This window comes from Notechis scutatus, chromosome 1 (genome assembly GCF_049901735.1).
Source record: "Notechis scutatus isolate UNSWTSFEM ecotype Mainland chromosome 1, rNotScu1.2, whole genome shotgun sequence".
In the NCBI taxonomy this organism is placed as follows: Eukaryota; Metazoa; Chordata; class Lepidosauria; order Squamata; family Elapidae; genus Notechis; species Notechis scutatus.
In genome coordinates this window covers 111,599,111-111,625,705 of record NC_142009.1, presented here as the reverse complement: position 1 = coordinate 111,625,705, position 26,595 = coordinate 111,599,111, and the positions used below count along the sequence as shown (strand labels likewise).

At 37.5% G+C, this 26,595-nt stretch overlaps 1 protein-coding gene across 1 annotated transcript in view; it reads left to right on the top strand.

Annotated features, from left to right (window-relative positions):
* Positions 1-257: 257 nt before the first annotated feature.
* KLHL32 (kelch like family member 32) overlaps positions 258-26,595 on the top strand; it is a 78,538-nt gene continuing 52,200 nt past the window's right edge. Inside the window, exons 1-5 of the mRNA XM_026666589.2 lie at positions 258-707; positions 8,788-8,877; positions 11,399-11,579; positions 16,203-16,310; positions 25,258-25,356. Of these exons, the coding sequence (XP_026522374.1) occupies positions 8,855-8,877; positions 11,399-11,579; positions 16,203-16,310; positions 25,258-25,356 (411 nt within the window). The 5' untranslated portion in view covers positions 258-707; positions 8,788-8,854. The remainder of the gene's footprint in view (positions 708-8,787; positions 8,878-11,398; positions 11,580-16,202; positions 16,311-25,257; positions 25,357-26,595) is intronic.

The following is a 26,595-nucleotide window of genomic DNA, read 5'->3' as shown; positions in this document are numbered from 1 at the left end:
CTTTCTGCCGGGTAGATTTCAATACAGGGGTGCGGCGGGGGACTGAAATACTATGCTTCTTTCCACCTTCCGCTATCAAAATGTCTCGGCCCAGTCCAGCCATCCTGCAACAGGCCTTGGAACGGAATCTGCCTGCGGCGAGGCTTTAATCCAACCCGCCAGCGGACAAGCAGCCGAGGCAATTCCCGTTTGATCCGCTGTTGTTTCTCTTGCGCTCCGAGCGGGCCTCCTCCAGACTCCTCCTCCTGCAGGTGAATTAGTCCAAAACCTCCTCCGGCTTTCGCGGTTGCTAACAATGCATTGTCGCCGCTGCCGCCGCCGCTCCTGCGCATTGGAGAAAAGGGGAGCAATACAACTAGGAGGAGGAGGAGGAGGAGGCGGAGGGAGGGAAAAAAAAGGAGAGAGAGAGAGAGAGAGAAAGAGAGGGAGAGAGAGAGAGAGAAAGAGAGGGAGAGAGAAAGGAAAAAAGAGAGAGAAAGAGAGCGAGAGCGGATCTACTCCCTCCTCCTGCCTCTGCAGCAGCAGCATTTAACAGCCGTCGGTCAGTGTGCACTCAGCGCCGCTTAGCCGCAGAAGCAGCTCCCCTTTTCCCGGCTGTCTTCGGTCCTTTCGGCCCCCGAGATCGGAAGGAAAGGCCGGACGAGCCCGGCTGCTTGCCACGGGACGCGAAGGCCGTCAAGCGGTCTTGCTGCTCTCTTCTTGGAGAGGTGAGGCTGGGCGACCGGGAGCGACGAACAGACTTTTCCCTGGGGGAGGGGAGGAGGAGAGGGGAAGCTCGCCTTTTCAGCCTCGTGGAAACGGAGGAACGGCTTTCCCACAGAGCGGAGGGGGAGGCAGGAGCTCCGTATAAAAGGAGGCCCGGCGGCCGAGCGGCTGCCGCAGCCCCCCCAGACGCCGTCATTGCCCCGCCGCCGCATAAGAGAAAAGTCTACTTAGTTCCCTGATTATTAAGCGGGCCGGAGGGGCGGGAGGGGGGGAAACGACAAACTTGCCCCTCAACCAATAACGGAAGGTTTTGCCTCGGTTGCCGGGGCAACCTTCAACGGAGCCTGTGGGATACGTCGCCCTGCTTCAGCCCTTCAGTTCGTTTCACAACTGAATTCAGATCCCCCCTCCCATTTTTTTTTGGCATTGCAGCATTTCTTGGAAGGGCTATTGGGGCGAGGGGGATGGTGGTCTAGGGATGGACGTCCGGGATGGGGGCCCTTTGGGTGTCTCTTGAGTTGGCATGAATGCTGCTTTTTGTTCATCGAATACCAAATGGCAAGTCTTAGAGCTTTGGAGAAGTTGTCCCCTTAAGAGTGGGGCGGTTTGCCCAGTTGAGTGGGGAGCAAGATGCGCTTGCAGGCTGCACCTTTCCCCCCCCCCTCGCACAAGTGTTAAATTTTGCCCCTGACAGTTTCCATCATGTCAGCAATCTCCCCCTGACCTTCCTGGTCGAAAGGAAGCCAAAAACAAAAACAAAAAACCCACCCACCTTGCATTTCTGGAGAAGATACTCTTAAGAGAAGGGTTTACAAGCTGGGATTGCCAGGACTTGAAGTTGTGGTTTGCTGCTTTTGAGGAAGATCTAAGGTGTGATTTGTGGTCTCAGGCCAAGTGAGGGGAAAGGAGGTGCCCTTGTTCAAGATGCCTTTCACATCGTTGCCATCTGGAAATGCAGATACTGTAAGGAAATGCAGATACTGTAGAGCGGTGGTTCTCAATCTTTTTTTTACCATGGACCTTTTGGGGCCACAGGATCATGGCCATGGACCACCAAGACTTAACTCGAGATTTCAATCATAACATTTCTTCAAGACTTTGTGTACCCCCAGGGGGCTGAGAACCACTGCTTTAGAGTTTTTCATGTAAAAAGCCATATGATAACTTAAGCTACTAGCTACATCCAACCAGTTTGAAAAACAGGCTTGATTTGGCTGTAAATGGAGAGGAATCACATCCATAAAGTATCCTATTCTTAAAAACTACTTTGTTCTTCCCCCCCTTGTGTGATTCTGGGCCCACTTGTACATAATTCTTGGGCTGCTTCTTTTATATCCAACACGGATCATATCCAGATATTCTGTACTTTCAGATCATGTTCTTAAAATCTGTATGAGTGTGGGAGTTTCCCCCTTTTTTCTTTTCCATTTGCCCTTTTCAAAACTTTTATTGTATTTTTCCCCCTGTTAGCTTCCCCTGCCTCTCCCTCGAACATTGATTGATTTGTGATGTACTTGGATGAGGAAACATTAATACATTAGTCTAAAGTGCAGTTGGCTAATTTGTGTCTGATTGTGTTGTGAATTGAAGCAAGAGAGTTAATTGATAGAGCTTGGTTTTGTTAATATGTGCAAAGTCTTTGGGAAGTTAATACATATTGACAACTTCTCTTGTTTTGAGTGGTATTTATTTATAACGAGCTTTGGTGTAGGAAGTTGGGAGATAACATTTCTTGCAGATCTAGAACTGGGCTTTAGGTCTTAGGTTGCTGACACCAGATAGAGATTTGCTGCTGCTGCTGCTGCTTTTATACAATACATTATAGTACTGTACTGTATAGCGGTCATCTCCTGGAGATTATGAAAGTTTTCTATAAAAAGTGAGTGAGTTGGGGAAAATGTTTACACTTCTGTTTTTGAAGAGTGCAGTGCAGAAAATCTGCTGGAAAATTTAACAATTACTTATGCAATCCTAAACAGTTCTTTGACTTGGGTCCAATTGTTATTATCATGTAAGTTATGGAAGCTTTTCAGGCAGAAAGTATAAATACTAGAAGTAAATATATACAGAAATAGACAAAGGAGGGCAGTTTTGCATCCAGCTAAAATTCTGTCTAATCCAACATTCTGTTTCTAAAGTAAGCCAGCCAAATATCATCTGGAAACATTGCAAGGGGGACAGATAAGAACTCCTCTGGATTAATGCTCATCAGCCTTTATCCTGAGAGCCCTGTTGTACTGGAGAAAATGTATAGCCATCACGATTAGTAGCTATTAATAACTTATTCTCTATGGATAAGCCTAATAATCTTTTAAAGCTATTCAGCTTTGGCATTATCAGTTGGAATAGTAAATTCCATGCCTTAAGCATGCAGTGTATAAAGGAGTCCTTTCTTTTATTTATCCTGATTTGAAAAGATTGTTATGGATCTTCTGTTCATCTGCTTTCTTCACAAAACGCCTGATTTCAATGCTGCTTGTTGCTTCTCCATAAATCATATTTAGTTTTTGTTAGTAGCTAGGAGTGGAATCTGGTTGTATGGTATTTTGAAATTTGGAATAATGTCCAAATTTCATAAAGGTCCAACATTATGGAATAGATGTGGGTTTTGTGAAAGAAACATAACAGGAATGGAGGTTATGGCAAGTTAGCATAAACTTTTGCTTTTGGTATTTTTGGTATTCCCTTTGGTATTTTCAGATTTTGTCCTCCGGGAGAATTGACCCAACATTTCTACCACTTGTTTTATTTTGGGGAATATAGGCTAAGGAGCAAAATGGGTGCCTAGAGCCTTGTGGATTTTACTCCTTACAATTCCAAGCACCTCTCCCCAAAATTTGGGCCTCAGACCCTTTACTTTCACAGCAGGTTCATCCTCAACAGGATTCACAAAATCTTTGCAAGGTCTTTAAGCCAACAGAAGTTATAAATCTTTATATTATGGTATTCCTTCGGGTCTATTGTTTATGCAGTTTAAGCTTATTGAGGAGATAGAGGAGTTAAGATGGCAATTCTTTGCCACTTTATCGTTATAATTTCTAGATAAAAGTTATCTTGTAAATAAATCCAGAAAATTGATTACTGACTAGTACTAGTTTGGAAAGGCTGACTATTTACCTGTTGCTAGACTCATAAAAGAAAGTGGCCTATTATTAGCTGTCTACCTTTTTGTTTCCATGCCAGTCATGGAATAATACATTTCCAGTTTCCCTACGACAATATGAAATCACATAGGTGTTTGGGCAGGGATATAATCAACTCACTCACTCCTGTCAGCCTGCTTATTTACCCATATGGAATTAATGGGACCCATACATTGCCAGTGAAGCTGTTCATTTCAAGGTAAATGAAATATCTGACCTTTCCAAACTCTGTTTTGCTCTGCATTGAGAGCCATCAGCCTCTAATGTGAATGACACCATGGCAATATGCAGAAGGGAATGAACAAGGAACAAAAATGAAAGATAGGTACAGTACTTCCTTCCAATGATGATTATATATACTTTCATTAAGTATGCCAGCAAGTGCAGAGCACATTTTCATTCTATTTCCAATTTGATGAGAAATTCCTGGGGAAAAATAGATGATAATCATCTAGCAGCAGTCCTCTTCCAAGGATTAGAGTCACTGAAAAAATGTGTTGCAGCCTCATTGTGGTATTGCGCCTCCAAAGAACACCATGGTTGGTATTCAAATCTGTTGAGCTTCTTTTGCCTCTTAGTGAATCACTTGCAGTAATTTTAAGTGCTAAAGCCAGACCAAAATCCTGGCTCAAATTTCTGCTTTACTGTATTTAGTTGTTTTGTGTACTGAAATACAACCTCAACCTTTTTGTTTTTGTTTTGATATTTATTTTGCTTTTATCTACAAAAATGAAGTAATTGGGTGGTTTTTTTTAAATTGGGCTACAGTATTTTGGAAAAGATTTGAAGTGGTTTCTATCAAGATAATAAGAATCCTGAAGGAGGATTCTAGGAATTGAGAGGGCCATACCTTGGTTTTCCTCTCTCATTACAGAAAGCCAGTAAGACTTGATAGGAAATATTTTCATATGTTCATATTAGTAGTCTAATAGTATTGGTTGGATACTATCTTTTCTAAATTTTACCCTAATTAGTCTTTATAGAGATATATTTGGCAAGGATAGGAATTAAATATATCTTATTCATATTCCTAATTTATCGTAATGTCATGACCCTGATATCAGCAAGAGGTTCATAAGTGATGATTTGGTGTTCCTGCCTGAAAGCAGCACATATTTTTGATTGATTCTTTCTGTTGCTTATTTTATTATTGATTGATTTTAGCCTTATTAATATTTCTAGCTGCTCTTTTACTAACTGCTAAGTATAGTGTATATCGAAAAATTAGAGGATTAAAAATCACACAGTGTAACAGTAGTGAACAATATATATTTTAATCTAATTTACTAATGAACAAAGGTAGATACCAAATTTTAACATTCCCTAATGCTCTCTCCAAAGGCCATTTTTTATAATCAGAATTGTTACTTGAAAGTTAGGAAGGTAGGGAACAATAATGTTTCTTTAATGTTTCAATTCTGATTTAGCATTATATACAAAATAATATAGAAATGATCCTGCTACCCAATTCTGTTTCCACATTTGAAAACCCTTTGTGTCTGTAATCTGTTATACATATTTCTGTATTTCTGAAAATTATACTGGAATTGCTCATGTTTTATAGGAATTCCTAACATTTGCAAGTACAGTTAATATCCTTATTACCTCTGAAACATTTTCAATTATGGCCTGCTTCGTATGGAATCAATGTGGATACACTCTTTACTGATATGTGCAACAGTAAACATATACTTTCTATATAAACCAGAATAAACAGAAAGGATTCAGATAATATTAAACCACAAGTATTATACACTGTGACATAAGAATGTAGCCTATATGATTGGTGCACTTTACAATAAAATGCACTTATTTTAGTATTATATTAGTTCCAGCCTCCATAATTTTTTTCCTGTTATTTTGCCCTGTATTACTTTAATGAATAGCATAATTCAAGAAAAGGATAATAAAACCAATGTTTTAACATTATGTATTTTTTCTTTCCCAAATAATAGAAATATTTTCATAGTCTTAATATACTGTAGCTCTAAATGATTTTGAAACTCTGGATTTTTTTAATGTATTGCTTCACAGGTTCTTCTGTTATTTCATAGAATTGTAGCTTTAATCTGGTCATAATGTTCTTCCTGGAGTGGAATGTGCTTTTCAAGTCAGCATCCTCTTTCCAAGTCATTGTTGCTCACTGCTGTGCAATAGATCAAAGCAGCTGGAATCAAATTACCTATTCAGCAATGTCTACATTTATTAAGGCAATAATTGCTGGTTCAAGTGATGCTACCAATAGTAAACATGAGAATGTAACCCTGAAAATATTATCTCTGTAAATGTCCCAGGTTTTTAAAAAGCCAGCATGTAGGACAAAATGCTTGTTTTCAGAGAGAAATGGTTGGTCTCTCTTTTCTTGTATAATGTTTTAGTAGAATATTCTAACCAATAAAATCTAAAGCTGCTCTGGAGTAATGGATGGAGAACCATAAAATTATTGAATAAGTGGATAGAGTAGCCATGTTTCCAGGCAACCAGTTTGGTGGAAGAAAAAAATCAAGGTCATACAAGCTTCTTTATACTGTATCAAGTGAGTCTTCTGAACCATTTAACTTAAGGCTGCCTTTGTTCAAAAAATTTTCCAAAGTTTGTAGCAGGAATTTTTCTAACCCCATCTGGAGAAGCTATAGATTACATGGAAAGTGGGTGATCTCTTCCTTTGCTGTGAGTCTTCAGTAACAACATTGCTCTCCTTTTTGCCAACTCCAATTAGAGAGGGATTTACACCTGTAGTAAATATTGAAGCGTAATACAAATAGCAGCATACATTATACTCATAAGGGTGGATACAAAAGTTGAATACTACCCCATGATGAAGCCAATAGTATAATTTCCCCTCTGAAATTGTTTATGATCTTATATTAAATTTGTACATCATCCTTCAGATATATCTAACAAATTCAGATTATTTTTTGAAAACAGCTAAGTAGTTGCTGAACCTCTTATCATATGCTGTACCCAAATTTAAAATAAAGTTTCCTTCAGTCCAGCTAGTGAATATTTCACTTAAGTTTCCATGTCGTTTTCTTGACTTTGACTGTTTGCAACATTCTCTGTTTTGAGACTCTTGAGTTAGCCTACTAAGAGCCGTGGTGGTGCAGTAGTTAGAATGTGGTACTGCAGGTTTCTTCTGCTGATTGCTGGCTGCCAGCAATTTGGCAGTTCAAGTCTCACCAGCTCAAGGTTGACTCAGCCTTCCATCCTTTGAGATCGGTAACATGAGGACCCAGATTGTTGGGGGGAATATGCTGACTCTGTAAACTGCTTAGTAAGGGCTGTAAAACACTGTGAAGCGGTATGGAAGTCTAAGTGCTATTGCTATTGCTACTGGCCTGGTTTAACCTGCCAGTTACCAAGTATGACCCTGTTTAAATTCCTTAGCCCAGACAATTTCAGCCGTGCTCTTAGCTGTTGTCTTCTTATCCACAAATTGTTTGATTTCTACTCAGTTTGAGTCATCTATTTTCTTCAAATACCATTTTCCTTGAAATATCTAAATATTGTTCCACGTTCAGCTATTAACATGAAAGACTTTTGAGTCTTTGTAAACCCATCAATATATTGTGCTACATCTATATGAGAACTGAAAGATTAACATCAATAAAATGTGTAAATTTGCCCTGTTAAAGAGTTGTACTAGAAAAATTGGAGTCAGTTTTTGTAATGTATCTCCTGCATTTATGGCAATGTGATCCTATTCTGGACCATTTGTATTTTCTGCATTCGTTTTTTTAAATACACTTTATTGATTTTACAATTAAAATAGACCAACAACACATACATAAATGTAAGGGAGAAAAGGAAAATTTAAAAAAAGAATAGAAAGAAAAAGATAGAAAACAATTAAAAACATTTTCATGTATTTTCTGAATTCTTATAATTACTCATAGAGTTAACAAAATATGTGATGTTCATTGTGTTCATCATGAGGAAGAAGATGATATAGGATAGATTTTGAAAGATATTTTTACCGTGTAGTAAATGAGTGCTGAATTATGCCTGGAATCTGTGCATGGAATTTCCAGAGAGGATATTTTCTTCGATGTAGAAAGATATGTGTTCTGGAATGCGCACAAATAAGATTGCATTACCTTCACATGAAGTGAACCTTTAAAATAACATGTCCAGATGTGTACTTTGATTAGTAAGAGTCATGGGGGAACAATTAGTGGTAAACTTGCATCATCCTGCTCTGGTTCTATTTCACATTCTTGTTGTCTTGGCAGATAAGATACAAGTATCAGTCAATGAATTTAATTGTATTTCCACTGCTGCTTGAACTTTCCATGCTGAAATAACAGGGTTAAGATATGAAGTGGAATGGGCGTGGAGTTAATGAAACTCAAGGGACTGGTTTTTGGTGTAGAAATTAAAACAATGCTAAACGTTTCTGTAATATTTGTATTGTTACTTTGTAAGATATTCTTAATCAGTCATGAAACTCAATGTTGTAGTGTAAGCCTCACAACTTTTTGTGCCCCGGAAAGAAATCAAGAATGGATTGTCTGAAGTAGTTTGTGGGAGCTTCAGCAGAAAAGATGCATTCAAGATATGGCTCAAAATATGTATATAGTGCTGAACAGGTTTAGATTTTTGGATTTTAATTAAAGAGACGTAAACAGTTCTTAGAGTCCAGGATTTTGTCTTGCAAAAACATATTCTTTTAGCTTGCTACTTGACCCCTATATGACAACTGGGAAATAAGCTACTTTCTACATACAATTTTTATATTCAATTTGCAGATTCAAAAAAGTATACCTGTAACTTGATACTAAATATTGGCAGATAATAAATATTGTTGGGCATTGATATCGGCATTAACTATTCAGCATGCATTTTAGCCTAATTACTTTTTGTAGTGATTTGCAGTATTCCCTGCAAGGGAGAGAACAGAAAGTCATGTTAATTCTAACCCTATTTTTTTTCTTTTCAGTTGGAATGTGTAGTGCATTTCTGTAAATTATTAAGAAGCAAGGGATTCCAAACAGTAAAGCTGAAGGATGCCATCTGAAGTGTGCCTCAGGTATAGTTCACAGTATTTTCATCAGCCAATTTTCATTTTATATGTATTCATGTTACCCAAAGGATGACAATACCAACCTCTGCACGCAGCATAACCCATCAAGATTACCCTGTCAACAAAGGTTTGTTTCTGTAATGGTGAAAGGCTCCCTTGAATTTTCATGATAACTTTTATCTCAGAAAATCTTGATGCAAAAAATGTTTGCTCTTTTTACAGGTTTGTCAGCTCATTTATATGTTGTGCATTCCAGCCTAAAATAAAAACTTGTAAATCCTGGAGGGAGAGAGAAAAGGAAGAGAATAGCATTGTGGTGATCCTCATAGATCAGTCCTTAAAATTATTTTTTTTTAAAAACATATATAAGCTAAAGTAGAAAGAATCATAAGATTTTTTGCTCCTCCCAATTTGATTCAACTACGGTAATACAAATAAATTTTCCCCAGCTGATTGGATTATTTGTGTTGTTTACATATTGCATATATGATTCTAATTATGCATAGTAAAAAGGTGATGTGAACTTTGAATTCTGCCCCTCTTGAGGTCTAAATATGTGTCCAAAATGCTAGAACAAGTGGTTTAGCACAGGAAATTGTCTTGAATTTAAATTTTTGGGACATTTTAGGTATGCAATATTAATAAATTATTATTATGCTTAAATATATATCATGGTTCATTGCATTGACATTTAACATAAGTCAGTAGGCAAAAGAGCAACTTCATTTAAAAGCAAATTCTAAAATTAATTTTGGTATAGAGTTGTGTTCCCTAATTTGTTTGTCTTTCCTTTAGTTGTATTGAGACTTTAAACCCAGAATTCCAGCTGAATTATCACTAACACATTTTATTTAAAGATGAAAACTTTTGTGAACTTTAGCTCACTTTATCCGAGCTGCAGTTCATGAAAAAACATGCTTTGTAATGATTATTTTTAAAGTTGGCAAGCTGTCACCAGATTAACTTTTTGCTTCCATCGTTTTCCTCCTTCAAAATCCCAGCCAGTATTCCCAAGGGCTACAGTGCCTGGGAATTCTGGGAGATACAGGTATAGACTTAACATTGCCAAAGAATATCAGTATCGGTACACTGTAGAAATGGCTGACCCTAAGAAATGCAAAATGCATTTCTAGTATTACTGTCCCTTTATTCTGTAGTTCATTATTCTTTGTGATTTGTTAAAAAGTGTTTTTCTAGTTGTGTGTTTATTTTTGTTGCAGCAAAAAGTGTTGACAGGAACTGGTAGTGATACATAAATTATCTGAAGAAACCAATGCTATATTTAGTAAGACGTTTCAGTACTTCAGTACTGCCACTTTGCCCTCTCAAAAAGTGCATTATATAAAGTTGAACATTTCCAGAATGTTGGAAAGAATGGTATCTATTACCATCTTTAGTGGCAATGATAATTTAATTACTTATATTCAGGGAAATTAGCAGAAATTGCTCACAAACATGCTATTGGTTGCCATTGTACAATTCTTACACAACATAAGAATGGCAGTTCAATTAATGTGAGTCTGGGAATGATAATTTATGTATGGACATACTGTGTCTGTTTAGAATAGCATTATTTGGTGTAGAAGAATGATATTTCTGACAGACTATAATATTACACATTTGCTGATTCTGTGCAGAAATAGAAGAAAATACTTTATTTTTAATTGCCAGAAATAATAATAATGATAGTAATAAATGAAGCTGAAAGATTATGGCATGAACAGATCGTGATGGTCCCAGTGGTTATTGACACAGTGCCAAATCCCAAAAAGTTTTATATGGCAAAATCTGTGCATTGATAAAATTTCCCTCTGTCAGTTACAAAAGGTCACAATATTTGGATCCGCACATACATAGCACCAGGGGTGGGATTCAACCAGTGTTACTACTGGGTCAGTACTTATGTTTTGTGCAAGGCAGCTGAGGTTGAAAAAGCAGGAAATAAAGATCAGGTAAGAGCTCAGGCCCAGTTCTGTGTCTGCTGCTCTTCAGAGCTACCAGTTCTACAGAGCCGAGCAGAACTGGTAGCATCCCACCCTTCATAGCACCAATAAATTATGACATCCTAGGTTATTGGGAAGAATTTGATATATATAAAGGCCATCACCAGCTAATTAAGTGGCAGCTGTGATTTCACATGTAAATAATAATAATAATAATAATAATAATAATAATAATAATAATAATAATAATAATAATAATAATAATAATAATAATAATAATAATAATAATAAACCATCTCTCTACTCTAGGCCCTTGGGAAGGGCTTGATAGGTGGACAGAAATATCAAATCCAATCAAAACATCTGATTGACCAGGCCTCCGGTCATAATATTGAATTCCTGCCCAATTTCACTTTACAGTGAATTTTCAGATACTTTTTCCTCTGAAAAAATATTGTACAAATACAGATATAAATAGATTTTATATGTGGTAATTAAAAATCAGATAATTTAAAGCACATGAGTATATTTCATAGACTTTATTTTGATTCTCATGGTCCTAATTACTGTTTCCTCTTTTGCAGTATTCAAGATATGCTGACTGGTCAGAGACTTTGCCAATCCAGTTCTCACAATGATACAGTCCTGGCAGCTCTGAATCAACAAAGAAATGATGGGATACTCTGTGATATAACTCTAATTGCTGAAGAACAGAAATTCCCTGCTCACAAGGCTGTGCTAGCAGCATGCAGTGACTATTTCAGAGTAAGTTAACTTATGTTTGTATAGTTATGTTTTTATGTAATTGTATTCTTCGAGATTATTCTGATAAATGTAAATTCCTTTTTCTTTTAAATTTTGGACATGGTAGTGATAATCCACTCAAACATTTCAGTGTGAAAAATTTACTTTTAAAGTATTGTCGTGCACATTTCTGGGAGTGTATGTATTGTACGTATATAGATTCTGTGCGGTGCATCTAATCCTTGGAAGGGAAGACTAGCACAAGACTCTCTTTCTACATGGAAAATATGTACATATAGTTCTCGACTTATGGACATTCATTTAAAACCATTCAAAATTATGATGGCACTGAAAAAAAGAGACTTATGACCAATCCTTGTACCTTCACAGAGTCTCTGTGTCACATGATCAAAAGTCAGGTGCTTGGCAACCAGCATGTGTTTACAACAGTTGTAGTGTCACAATGTCACTTGCATGTCAGTTATGACTTTCCCAAAGACTTCTGACAAATGTGATTAATGACCATGGTGATTTGATTAATGATTGTGACAAAAAGGTAATAAAACTAAGTATAACTCACTTAATAACCATCTTATTTAGTAACTGTAGTACTGGTCACAATTGAGGTTGTAAGTTAAGGACTTTCTGTATAGTTGAACTAGATTTTTCTGTGCTCATAAATAAATGCAGTTCAACTCTTGGAGATCATTTCAAATTAACTGCGTAATTGTATCACACCAGATTAGTCCAATGATATTATTTTTCACAATTTTCTATTATTATTATTATCATTATCATTATCATCATCATTATTAATATTAATGTTATTGAGTTTAAAGTTTGCTTTTTGATGCATTTGATATAGATAGATAGATAGATAGATAGATAGATAGATAGATAGATAGATAGATAGATAGATAGATAGATATACCGTGTTTCTCATATAATAAGACTGGGTCTTATTTTTTTTTGAGTCCCGAAAAAATGGCTAGGCCATCTTTTCGGGGGTGACTTAATTCCCCCCCCCTTGTATCTTCGGACGGGCGGCGACGGCTTGGATGTTGACCTCGGCGTTGATGGGTCACTTCGTATCGGGGTCAACGCAGGCAGCACCATATCCGGATGTGCAACAAAAGTACTTCCTAACGGCAAGCCCCCCTACCATTCCCCCCCATTTTGCATGTTTTAATATAGGCCTTAATTTGGGGGGAGGGGCTTAATTTCATTTCATGCCTATAAAACATGCTGGGACTTCCTATTGGTGGAGGCCGTATTGTTGGAGAAACAGGATAGATATGGGGAGGGAGAAAAAGGGGGGGGGGAGAGTGAAAAAGAGCACATGAATTAAATAAGTAATAATCACTTTAATGCATTCATGAGCCATAAAAGAATGTTCTCTGTGGTGATCTGAATGATTTTGGATAAAATGAAGAACATAAGATTGTGACAAGATTGCAGCCTATTAGGATTTGCAATCTTTTTGAAATATTATGTGTGTACTAGGAGGTGTCCCTGAATGTGGGTAATTTACCATATGGCTAGATAGCAGGATTAATCTTCTATCAGCTAAATCCTTTCGTGAGCAGACCTGACTTGACCTTAGTTACTTATTCTCTTTTAATTCTCAGCCTACACTGCCGTTATTCTATATACTCTCCTTGCATTTTGCAGACTGGTTAGCAAGCTTCAGTTTGATCAAAATGAAACTGCTCAATTACTTAATTTTCAATGCACTATAATTTCATTTGGCTGGATATTTTCAGAATGGTTTTATTATTGCACATGATGAACTCATAGGTAGTCTTTAGCTTTTGATCCTAATCAGGACTGGAATTTCCATTGCTAAGCAAAACACTTGTTAAGTGTTAAGTGTCAGTTTAAAATGTTATTTTTTTTTAAAGTACAATTTAAGGTTTCCCCCCCAAAAAAATCCACCTTAAAAGTCATGTTGAACTGCCAAAGCAGTTCCAGACAGTGTGATTATTAGGTGAGGACATCAGGTGGTTGCAATATGCTACTTCCTACCTGTTTTCCCATTGACTTTGCTTATCAGAAGCTGGCTGGGAAAGTTGTAAATGGCGATCATGTCTCCTGTTACTTGAAAGCTCCCACACCAATCCAAGCCATTCCCAATTTGGTCCCTCTGAGCCCTGAGCCATGGTTTTTCCAAGGCAAGGGATGCTTTCAGGGAATCAGCTAATTTCTCTTGCCTTGTGGCAACTGCCTCTGCTTCAACTCCCTCCCTCCACCTATTTCCCTTCCTTGTTTTTTTGACTGCCCTGTATAGCCTAACCAATTTCCCTTCCTTGTCTTTTTGACTGCCCTGTATAGCCTAACCAAGATGGGGATGCTACTTCATGATGTCACCCGCCTTCATCATCTTCCCCTCTCTTCCCATTTGTTGGGCTCATTGATGCCAGTTGGCCTCAAGCCCTAAGGTTTGGGAGCTCTGTTGGAGCTCATCTCTGCCTTTTTGGGCCACCTTGATGAAGATACCACTGTAGTCTGTTGCCCCCTCCAGGTGTAGCAGTGATAGAGTCCCTACACTGTGGCTTAAGGCCATATAGACCAGGAGTCTGCAACCTGTGGCTCTGGAGCCACATGCGGCTCTTTTGGCTCTCTGCTGTGGCTCCCTGTTGGCTGATCCCACCACTGGCTGGCCCTTCCCCTCCCTGTCACTCTTCATCTGGCCCGAGAAGGTAAGGGTGATGGCAGGGGATGGAGACTCACTCCATATTCCAGAGAAGGAGGTAACTGAGTGGGAGTGAGTGACATCGAGTTGGCCATGCCCACCCAGTCATACCAGTTGTTAAATTATTGGCTCCCAGTGTTTTCTTTGGGAAACAGGTCCAAATGGCTCTTTGAGTGTTTAAGGTTGCAGACCCTTATTATAGCCCATTCAGCGGAGTGGAGGGAGAAGCAAAGAATATTACAAAGGTCAGCTGGGAGAGTGGAACATAGCAGCATCACCATGATGTGCAGTGGAGCTCAAAGGACAAACATGGGGAGGACTGATGGGGGAAATTGAAGCTGAGGCAGTTCATGCAGGGCAAGAGAATGGAATTGCAGACCACTATGATGGTTGTAAGTGCGGCTCCAAATTTTGATCACATGGATGCTACGACAGGTCATAAATCCAGTTTCCAGTGCCATTATAACTACGAATAGTTATTAAACACATGGTCATAACCCAAGGACTATCTGTATTGAGTCAGTTTTAGTTTGATGCTACTATGCTGTGTTTTACTTTACTTTATTGAGTGCATAATTGAGAAGTGAGGTGAAAGTGATACCACCTCTTGGCAAAATATACAATATTAAGTTGGATTAGGATATGAAGAAGTTGTGGAATGCCAGAGGATTCAAACGATTAGTCATTGTGGTGCCAGAGGCAGCATATGTTGCTTTCCTGATATACCATGGTGTTATTAATGTTTGCAAAAACACAGCTTGTCCTTCAGTGCGAGGCTTTCACTTATGAGCAGTGTTGTGGGAGTAGTTTCCTATGGCTTTTTCACAAGCTGGAACACCTTATGTGCATGAAAAGGCCCTGTGGGTGTAGATTTAAGGCTGTGTGTAAAAATTGCTTAGCCAGGAAAAAAAAGAATACTGCTTAGGTAGGAAGAAAATGTATAGTTGTATATTTAGACCTGGCCTGGCCAGCAGAGACCTATAGTTTAGGGGCTCCTCATAGTAGTTGCTACAATATTGTTTTTAATTTGTTAAAAAGTCCTTTTTTACTTGTATATAATGAAAGAATTCATGCCACTGCGAGCAAAACTCCAGGTATCTCTCTTCATTTCCTAGATATTCAAGTATAGATTGCTGGGACTCAGTAAGATTTTTAAAACAAAAGAGAGTCGTAATTTCTGCTGCCAACACCCATCTTCCAGGAGTGCCTCCACTGGTCCATCCCACTACCCTGATATATGAGAGGTAGAGCTCTTATGCCTCCTTTCTGGTGATTAAAAGATAACATTGCAAAACAAAATCCCTTAATACATTCCATAGTGCAATCTTCTGACCATATACAGTGAAACCGATGTCAGATTAGGACTGGGGACACTCAGATTCAGCAGATTAAATATTTTGACTTAAAGTCATCATCTTTCAGCCTAGCCTTCTTTATGGGCTTAATGACAGATTAAAATGGAAGAAGACTGTGTCCTTTGTTGTAAGCTCCTACAGAAATGGAAGAATATTAATGCAATAAAGCAAAATGTAACTCCAAAATTTGACTCCCTTGAAGGTATAGCATATTGATTAGTAACTTCATTGGAGTAGATCCAGATTGAAGCAACTGCTCCTTTGGTTTATAAAAGGCACCACAAATTCTGCTCTAAGATTTTCATCATTGTTTTTCTTCTTCATACAGTGCCCTATGTATTTTTCCAGCCTTCCAAAGCAATTTTCCAAAAGACACAGAGGTTTATTTGTGTAGGAGAAAAGAAAAATTACAGAGACAATCTCTTTGCCTGGTCTTTGTCACATGAATAGAAACCTCTGTGCTATTTGGAAGCCAGTCCGTGTTTAACAAAGGTCTTTTTAAAGGAATAGCAAGAGAACAACCACTGTTTTCTGATACATAACATGGACGTTATGCATAACAGTTTTAATGAATACATATTTTATTTCTTCTTTTAGGCAATGTTCAGTCTTTGTATGGTTGAAAGCTGTGCAGATGAAGTGAATTTACATGGCATCACAGGAATAGGTTTAAAGCAAGCTCTGGACTTCGCGTACACCGGACAGGTATAATATTACAGTCCTTAATCGGCATATAAAAGTTATGTGAATCCCTTTTACCAAATCACTTATAATATTGAAGAGATCAGTTGGGATAGGGAAACAATATAGACTAGGGTTTATGGAATTTCTTCAGACTCTTTAATAATAGTTCTGTTCTGGGCCAGAGGTGTAGAAAGGATATATATGTCGCAGAATGGAGAACTGGAAAATTCTGATTCACTGCCCAACTGCCTTGCCCATAGGGATGTACTGTATTGGGAAGAAAAATGTAGTTGTCTTTCCTCCATAGTTCTCAACCCAATCTGACACAACCTTGTTGGCTTCTGTCCTCTCCAATCTTGTATTAATATGGTTTTAAGTATTCCATTAAATATCATTTGGTGATTTAAAAACCTCCCTTCTTGAGTCAAGAGGGCAAAACTTATGACCATGTATAGCTTTGGGCCACAAAAATTTTAATTCGTGGTTGGCATGCTGTTTCTGCCAAACTGCTGATTAGTCATTGCTTCACTGAAGGTGAATAAAATTCTGGTTTTCTGTTCATGTCTAAAAGTGGGAAACCCGTTTTTTTGTATAGAATCATTCTGATCCCTTTCCCAGTAAAACTATCAAGCAGCAATCCACAAGGAATGTTGATAGTGGCTATTAAGCCCATCTTGTAAGATCACAAGATGATGCAGTTAAAATGCTACTTGTGAATTGTAAGTAGATATGAATAGCAAATGGCCAAGGGAATGAAAAGATCAATTTATATTTCTTTCTTGTACCTCATCCACAGCCTGTTTATACCAGGCTGTAAATATTGTGAAATAAATATTTACATACCATAAATGACCCTATAAAAAAATGTTCAAATTATCAAACAATTGCTCTTATTTCACTCATAATAATGCTCTAAATTTCACTCATAAGATAATGTTCCACATTCTGCAATCTAAACCACAACAATATGTGGAACGTGAACTGCTGGATGCATAAGCTAAATTCAGAAGTTAATGGGTAGAAAATAGAAAAGGCAAAGTAATTCCTGTAAGATATCTGTTTTTGTTGCATTATATTAAAGCTTTTGACTGAAAATCACAACAATCTGTGAATAGTCCTTAAAACATGGGTGTACTAGACACCCCATCTGCTTATTGAAGAATTTGAATGATGACCAGGAAGCAACAGTTGGATTGGTATATGGAGCAATAGAATGATTGAAAAGAAAGCAGTCCTCCAAGGAGGTATATTTCCCTGTTATTTGTTTAAAAACAACAAAGACTATTGGATTAAAAAGAATAGAAATTAGAATTATAAAATCAACAATCTCAAATGGCACATTGACGGCTGGAAGAAGATGTTGTAGCTGACTTTATCTCCTTAGTGTAGTCTCAAAAATTCACAGATTTCTTAATTGTAACCATGAGATAAAGATACATCTTGGAAAAAGACTGCAGTAACTGTAGACAAATGCCAAGACATCACACTTTGGATTTCTGAACTAAGAATCAGATTGAATTCTAAACTGGATTTTGCAGTTTATTCCCATCCTAACAGTAACCATACATGAAAAAGGACTGTTTTATTTGCTTGCTTTTCCTGGAATATTTTCCTGAGAGACTAGTGTCAAATGTTAGAAGCCACAGGTTAAAAACAGTGAGATGTTTCTGTGTCCATGTGATATCTCAGTGCCATTGAAATATTAGAGAAATCCTTAAGGTTTCACACAGCTATAATTCAAAACACTTGTTAGCAAATGAGTGGTTTTGTGCATTCTCTTCTCCATTCTTCTCTGAGAGCGCAGCCATATACCATCTTTACCCTGCTGCCAAAATGCTTATCATTTGTTTAAAAGATATCCTCCCAAGAGGTATGACCTTCCATAAGTTTGTTATTCCCATTGAGAAAATGTATCAGTTTGGAGCAGCTAGCTAAGATCATTTACGTACTAGAAAGTAAGGCATCCTGAAGAATTGTAGGGAGAACAAGGAATTGTGGAGAGCTACCCAAGAAAGACAAACTGATCAGTATCTGACATTTTTACTTCTTGGTTTGAAAGAAGCCATCTTTCTATAGTGTTGAGTTTTTATTTTTGTGGCTGCTTACTTCTCCTTTAAAATCTGGATGAAAGAAATGGAATGGTTGCAAAAATCTGGTAGAACTTAGCTTGTCTTAGCTTTATTTGTCTGCAAATAAGAGAGCGGGGTGTGTGTGTGTGTGTGTGTGTGTTCCTGGGCTCACTTTTTTCAGGTCCTTCTTGTCTGCTCCTTTTTTTCTCCTCGCCCCTGCCATTCATCATTTCCAGCAGCCTGATTTATTTACCTGGCTGCAAAGACAAAGCACAGACAGTCATTGGTTTTCAACTGTTTGAAGTTACAGCAGCCCTGAACAAAGGAACTTTTGATCTGTGCCCAAAGCAATGGTGGTATACTACCGGTTTGGCCAGTAGTAAAAAAAACCCCTCCCATGATCAGCTGAGAGGAGAAAGAGGGGAAAGAAAAAAAAGATCAGCCGTCCCACCGGCCCCTACCCTTTTCTCTTCTGCGTCCTCCCAGCTGATTGGCGCTGCAGGCCTCAGCTGGTATGTGGAAAGCTGCGTGTGCGTGTTAGATGTGCGCATGTTAGGTGCGCTCGCGCGCACACGCGATCACCGAGCCAGTAGTGGAACAGGTAGGATCCCACTGCTGGCCCAAAGTTATGGTCATTGCAGCTTCCCCCCCAGTCATGTGATAAAAATTTGGGTGCTTGGCAGCCTGCACATACAATTGCAGGGCTTCAACTTTCCCTCCCCATCTATGCACCTTTGGTCTCCTGCACTTCATGGCTCCTGATGTTCTAGCTGACCTTCACCATCTTCTTTCTCCCATTGAAGACCAAGCATGCCTGACCTGGTCCTTCAATAGGCACCTATTGGTTGCTGTACAAAGAGGTGGCTTCAGGGATAAAGTAGTTCTTCTGAACTAATTCTGAACTAACACTTCATGGGGTCTTGATTCTATCCCTCTGTTAATACAGATACAGATTAACAGAGTTGGAAGGAACCTTGTAGATCATCTATTCACACCATTTTTGATAGATGGAAGTCCAGTCTCTTCTTGAAAACTTCCAGTGATGAAGCTCCCACAACTTCTGAAGGCAAGCTGTTCTGTTGGTTGATTGTTCTCACTGTCAGAAAAATTTCTCTTTATTTTCAGGTTGAATCTCTCCTTGATCAGTTTCCATCCATTATTCCTTGTCTGGCCTTCAGGTGCTTTGGAAAATAGTATGACCTCTTCCCTTTCTGTGGCAACCCCTCAAATATTGGAAGACCGCTATCATGTCTCCTCTGGTCCTTCTCTTCACAAGAGTAGCCATGCCCAGTTCCTGCAACCGTTCATTATATGTTTTTAGCCTCCCGTCCCCTAATCATCTTGGTTGCTCTTCTCTGGACTCTTTCTAGAGTTTCAACATCTTTTTTATAGGGTAGTGACCAAAACCGGATACACTAGATGTAGTCTTACTAAGGCTTTATAGAGTGGTATTAGTACTCCCTTGATTCCTCTTTTAATGCAATTTAGGATTGCATTGAGTTTTTGGGCTGCCACTGCACACTGTTAACTCATATTTAATCGGTTGTTTAATCTTGTTGAAAGGAGTTTTGAAATTAAAATCCTAGAATTGTAAGTAGCCAAATCCTGATTTGTCTAAATCTGTCATGAAACTCGTGACATGTCAAAGAGGCCTTTTGTGTTTTGTGTTATAAACAGTATCTGCTGTATAAAAAGTGCAAGGAGAGGAAGGGTTCAGCAAAGAGATATAACAGGTGTCCTATTCAAATTCTTACATAGCTGTGAAGTTCAGCCAATAAACTAACTATTTTTGCCAGTAGCATTTATTTTACAGAATTTATGGAAGGATAAAATTCAAGGAAATGAAACATACACACAAATACAGACACACACATGCCTTGTGGATTGTGTACAATTATGATGTGATGTGGTGCACACTTTATTAAAATATGTAACTATATTTTCACTTTACATTCTTCAAGCTGTTGGTGAAAAATAGTGTAAGTATAGAGATAACTGAAACAAAATTGAAAAAAAACCTCATTAGTTCTCCTTTAAGATTTTTTAAAAACTATTGCTTAAATATTTCTCTTTATCTTGAAATATATGAGATTATTGGTTTTATTTATTTAAATAGTTTTGTCTGATATTTTTTCATTAATCTCTTGATATATATTTTTTTCTTAAAAGCATACTGTGTTCCAAACGTTTAAACTGGTCTTTGAAATGTAAAACAGCCATTCATGCTTGAATTTAGTTAAGCTTCTATTATGAATATATGCAGACTTTTTCACCCATGCAAAGTGTTCTGTTTTGGGTCTTTCTTTCCTATATAGTTGTCAAAGGTTCACTTTTCCAATGTTGTGCTCCTGTCAGTTTAAATCCTAGCACATTGTGATACTTTTTTTTTTACTATCTTTTTAGTATAATCTCTCTGATTATACTAAACGTATTTATGGTTTCAATTCAAAATTTATTTTTAAGACACAATGCATGCTTGATTGTTCATGATAGGCTGATCCTTCTGTATCTTACCAGTAGGCATCTGATGTTCTGTACTGCACTGTGCTACATTTGAAATATTTAATTAAACTTATTTTAATTAAGCTGAAGTATTTAATTAAGCTTACTCTCTTTAAGGTATATTTCACACAAAACCCTGTATCGTTCTTTTACTTACTTCCTTATATATTTTGGATAGTAGGAAAATAAAACATTCCTTTCCTGGAGAAGGTGGATATCTTGAGACCTCTAGTGAAAACATTGGGTGTTGCGGGGATTTAGTATTAAAATTGGGAATTGGAAGGTATCTGGTGAAGATTAATTCTTCCTGTTCATTAAAAGCTGGATTCATGATTCATGAGAATTTATAAATGATTTAGGTAGCTTCATAGGAAAATCACTCTTTTGAGAAAGAATTGTATTGAAATGCAGTGTTCATATGGAGCGCTGCCTAATAATACTGCAAAGATATATAATATTTCAACATTACTGTGATTTTTGTTGTTTGATTAACCTTTACTTAATCTTTCAGTCTGGGTCTCCAACTTTGTTTCAGAAGCATGCAGCTAGCAATGTAATTTTCAGGAGGTAGCTGGGAATATAGAAAACTGCTATAGAGCCAACTTAATGTAACTATCAAATGGCAGTCACACTACAAAAATCTTTTTTTCTGCTGATGTTCACTTAAAAAATATTTGGGAATTCTGATTACCCTAACCTTATCCCTGAAAATCTAAGGATATTTATGGCATGTATAAATTTTTACTAATTAAAGCTGGTGTAGTGGCTACAGTTCAGTGGTCAAATGCTACTGGTTCGGCCCGGTTCCGATAGTAAAAAAAAGTTCCGACAATCAGCTGAGATAAGAAAGAAGAGAAAAGTGCAGGATTGGCCCTCCCAGCTGCCCCTGCACTTTTCTGTTCTTTATCCTCTCAGCTGATTGGTGCAGCAGAGCCTCAGCTGGTATGGGGAAAGCTGCGCATGTGTTAGGTGCGCATGCGCATGTGTGAAGTGCGCGATCACCGAACTGGTAGGGAAACTAGTAGAATCCCACCACTGCTACACTTACTCTGAACTGCGATAATAAATTGGCCATACCTAATAAACTCTGAATTGCTGTATTGCCTTGTTAAGTCTCAGAAACCCTTTTTAGTAGCATATTTTGCCTAATGCTGCTAAATGTCAGTGTTCCAACCAAACTCTCCATCTCAATTCAGCACTCAGAAACAAAGTCCATCCAAGTAAGAATTTATTAGAGAAGTCATACTGGCACATCTGGGAAAACCTGAATGTGAAATCCCATGTTTTCCTCTGCTAAATTAAACTCACACCCAACCCCCTTACTGATGACTGTCAAGACACACTCTCCAATCCACCTGCATTCTGAACTCCCGCCAAGTCCCCTCCAAACTCCAGTGACTCAGCCTTGAGCTTTGGCGAAAGAATGTTGTTGTGTCTATCCTCCCTTCTCACTTTACCTTCATTCCCATGATTACCCATCCTCCCTTTTGGCAGCCCCACATCTGATTCAAGATGGATCTGGGGCTGACACCATAGTCATTTTTAGTACAATCCAGAGGGCTTATAGTTACTTTTTAAAGCCTGTTTCATGCACCTTGCATCAAATAGCTCTCCTTACCTAAAGACGTTGAAACTATGCACTATTTTCTTCAGTTAGGTTGTGATAGGTTTATAAAAACAACTTTTTAAACCATTTCCAATCTCCTCACTGGCATGATTTCCCAAAAAGATTCACACACATGATGGCAAATATACGTGTCCCAGGATAATGTTGCAGAATCCAATCTGGGTCGGTCACAAGGACCAGAGGCGTAATCTTCCAAGCTTTCAGATTCATACTGGAGCCCATCCTCAGGGAGAAGAAGTTGGGCTCCAGCATGAGTCCTAAAGCATGGAAGTCTAAACCTCTGGTCCTAGTGACTGACCCAGATTGGGTTCTGTCACACACATGATGTCTCGGATGTCTATAAGGCAGACTTGATTTATTCATTGGATGCTCATGGATATTTTTTTTAAAAAATGCCTCTGCTTTTAAAAGGATTAGCATTTATCATTGGCAAAATGAGACTGTATTTGGATATCATAAAACAGCAAACTGATATGATCATCTTCTTTTGCATAGATCATCTTTTTTTTCTTTAGAATTTTCTGCCTTGCTGATCAAGCTGTGTGCATCTTGATTTGGTACTGGTATTGATAATGTTTCCTGTTCTGCTTTGGGGCTTAATCTCTTAGTCTAATCATATGGCCTTTAAGTGAAAGTCACTTTTACCTGGATTTGGGACCACTTAGAGTTATGTTGGGGTAGAATGTTCTCACCAAATATCTACTGCTACATTCTGATACACTTCATAAATTTATATTCTACATAACTTCAATCTAGGATGCTTTGCTACATTTTCCTATGTATGTTACTTCCATCTTACAATTAGTGTATTATTGCTTGGAAAATAGACTTTTCTAAATAGACTTTTATTGCCTTTGCTGCCTTGAATTTGCTCTTCCTTATGTTGCAGTATTGCTTTGGCCTTAGTGAAAGATCTGTCAGAAACATGACAGCTACTGTAACATTGAATTGTACGGTTTGATTTAGTTTAATGCAGAATTTTGCGTACCTATGAGTGCTTTAACTTAGAAAACCACCTTTGTGACCCTAGAAATAAGTATAGATCTTATGCTTACATTCTTGTAACCAGTACTTTGTAACACTAGCTAGGCATTTTGTTTGCAAAAGCTTTCAAACACATTTGGGACATTTGAAATTGTGTATCTGCAGCTTTGTAAAAAAGGACATCAAGAAATGTCACTTTGTGGACTTCCATGGAAGGTATGAGAAACTGAAGATAACCTTGACAAAGACCAAGATAACTGGGGAATAGAGGACATAAGATAAGGAGAGGGTGGGAGATCTCTCTCATATACTCTGGAATGATGTTTCTTGTGTAGAGACTGCAGGACAACAGTTTCCCATTGATTTAAGCACTGGGAGACAAAGGGGTCAACTAACTTGCTTGCTGGTGTGGTAAACCCTTTTAAAGGATACTAACTACTTATGTAAATTGCCTATATAACTATCTTAAAGCTATTAGAGACTTTTGGTACAAGTTTGAAAAATCATCAGGTAAGTTTTATTTTCAACTTGGAACAAATGAAAAATTGATTATAAGCTTAAGAATGTAATGCATTTGAGATAAACAGTGAAAAGTTAAATATGTTTTTTTTAATCTAAGAAATGTATAAGTGGATTAATGGGCCAGATAAATTTGGAATATTGACTTTTATTATAAGTGTTTGGAATTAACTAAAAATAGTTTCTTATAGGAAGCAGGCTTATTTTGTCTATCCTGGCTATTGTAAACCATAACAAAGATAAGTTATTTTATGATTTTAGAAGCTGAACACTAGAGGGGACTAAAGATTCTAAGAAAAAGGAGAAAATGCAAACCTGTTCTTGATGTCAGTTAATACTAGGATTTACAAAATGCCAAAAATATCAGAAACATTAAGGGGAATCTTTAAATAATGGAGCCAAAAATTAGTAACTACAATATCAATACTATCAGTAATGATGTCTGCTTCTATAGATAGACCATGTCCAAAAAGTGAAGAAATGACAGATGTGGAACAAATTTTGTCTGAAAGGACAGAGAAAGTACAGAGTGTGGAACTACAAATGACTGTTCAAGGGAATGATTTGGAAAAAGACCCTTTACTAGATACACAAAAGAAACTGACTAAATATTTAAAAATTAAAAGGGAAATACAAACTAAATGAATCACTTCTAAAGTGTTATCTTATTGAATCTACAAAAGAGACTTGTTCCATCCTTAAAGAAACCTGCAATAGGATAAAGAAGATTAAAGATAAATTAAATCCCATGACAATATTTGATTGAATTGAAGATTAAGACTCTTAGAACTAAAGGGGAGAAATAAGAGTGATTTATTTAATCAATGTTAAAATAAGATATTCGTTTTGCACAGTTGTGGTAATGTTTTGTGGACTTTTTTTAATACCAGGATTGAAAAAAATGATACTTTATAGATCTGTTCATTAAATTATTAATTATTAACAGATATTTAATAATTTATTTGTAATCTTGTAAGGGTGAAGAGTTTCTAACCATGTTTATATATGTGATGAAGGTTAGAATTTATTACTTTATATATTTATTTTCTTTTTCTTTATTATATTTCTTTTTTTCTTCATCTTTTTACTGCACCTTTTATTTTTCTCTATTTTTATTTATTATGCGAGTTTACTTATTCATTTTTACAATTGTAATAAAAATTATTATTCAAAATTACATTAAAAAAAGAAATGTCACTTTGCATGTTTTCCAGAACATTTTTCCAGAGAAATTTTAAAGCTTTGAGTTTGTTTTCTTTGCTTAAAGGTTCTGCTGGAGCCAGGAGTGATTCAGGATGTGCTTGCTGCAGGAAGCCATCTCCAGCTGCTGGAAATGCTTAGTTTATGTTCACATTATCTTATTCAGGTAAGGATAATAAATTGGATATTTTTCTTTGTTTTCCTGACCTCAATTCTAATGTTATATAGGGATGATTTTCAAACTACTTATACCATGTTTTCAAAAATAAGACTGGGTCATATTTTCTTTTAGGCCCCAAAATAAGCACTGGGAGGGGTGCTGTCTTATTTTTTCCCCACATATGGGAGGTCCATTTATTCTGCTTGCTCGTGACAGGGCAGAACACTGTGTCAGTGCTGCCATCGTGAGGCACCAAGGTGATAGGGTGGAACTGCCTCATGCACCCTGCACCGGCTTATGTCAGGGGCCCTGCAGCCAGGCCATCCATGCCCCAATACCTGCCTCACTTCGCGACGGCAGCACCAGCATACTGCTTGGCCTCATCCATTGCAGCCACGAGCAAGCAGAAGAAATGGACAGGTAGTCACGTGGGCTACTGCACATGGCTGCTGGTGCTGCCATTGCAAGGCAGGTGTCAGTGTATAGATGGCCTAGCTGCAGGGGCCCTGAGGTAAGTCAGTGCAGGGTGCATGAGGGAGGTCCACCACCATTGTGCCTCACCTTGTGGCCATGACTCCATGAGCAACTAGACAGAATGGGCAGGCCACCGGCTGCACAGGCTCTTAAGTAGGGCTTATTTTGGGTGTAGGACATATATTAGGCGTACACGTAAAAACAGGTCTTATTTTTTGAATAGTCTTATTTTCAAGGAAACGGGGTAGCTCAACATGGTAATTACCAGGAATTAGCATGAATTTGTCAAAAATAAGCCTTGCCAGATGATAGATTAAAGAAAGAAGTTGAAGAACAATATGTAATTTAACAATTATTTACTCTTAATTCTTAATTAATTATTCTTAATTCTTAATTATTTTCTATAATAAATAGAGATTTTCATTAGCCCTACAACTTGAAATGAAAAGCATTCACAATTAAATTATTTTTGTTAAGTTATAGTGGTGGTGATTCAGCCCTACCTAATTCATTTTTTAAGAATTTCATTATTAGCAATTTAGTACAATTTCCTGCTCGATCCAGAGATCCAAATTAAATGATTCACAATAAATGGAAAAAAATAGCCTCTCTGGGAATTTTTTCTACTATTGAACTGCTTGTAATTTTTTTATTTTTTCCTTAATATTAAACTGGAATAGGTTTCATAAAACAAATAGATTGCTGCATGTCTTGAGATAGTTGATATAGAACATATTTCTTCCTTGTGGCACTTATAGAAGGATTATCGTA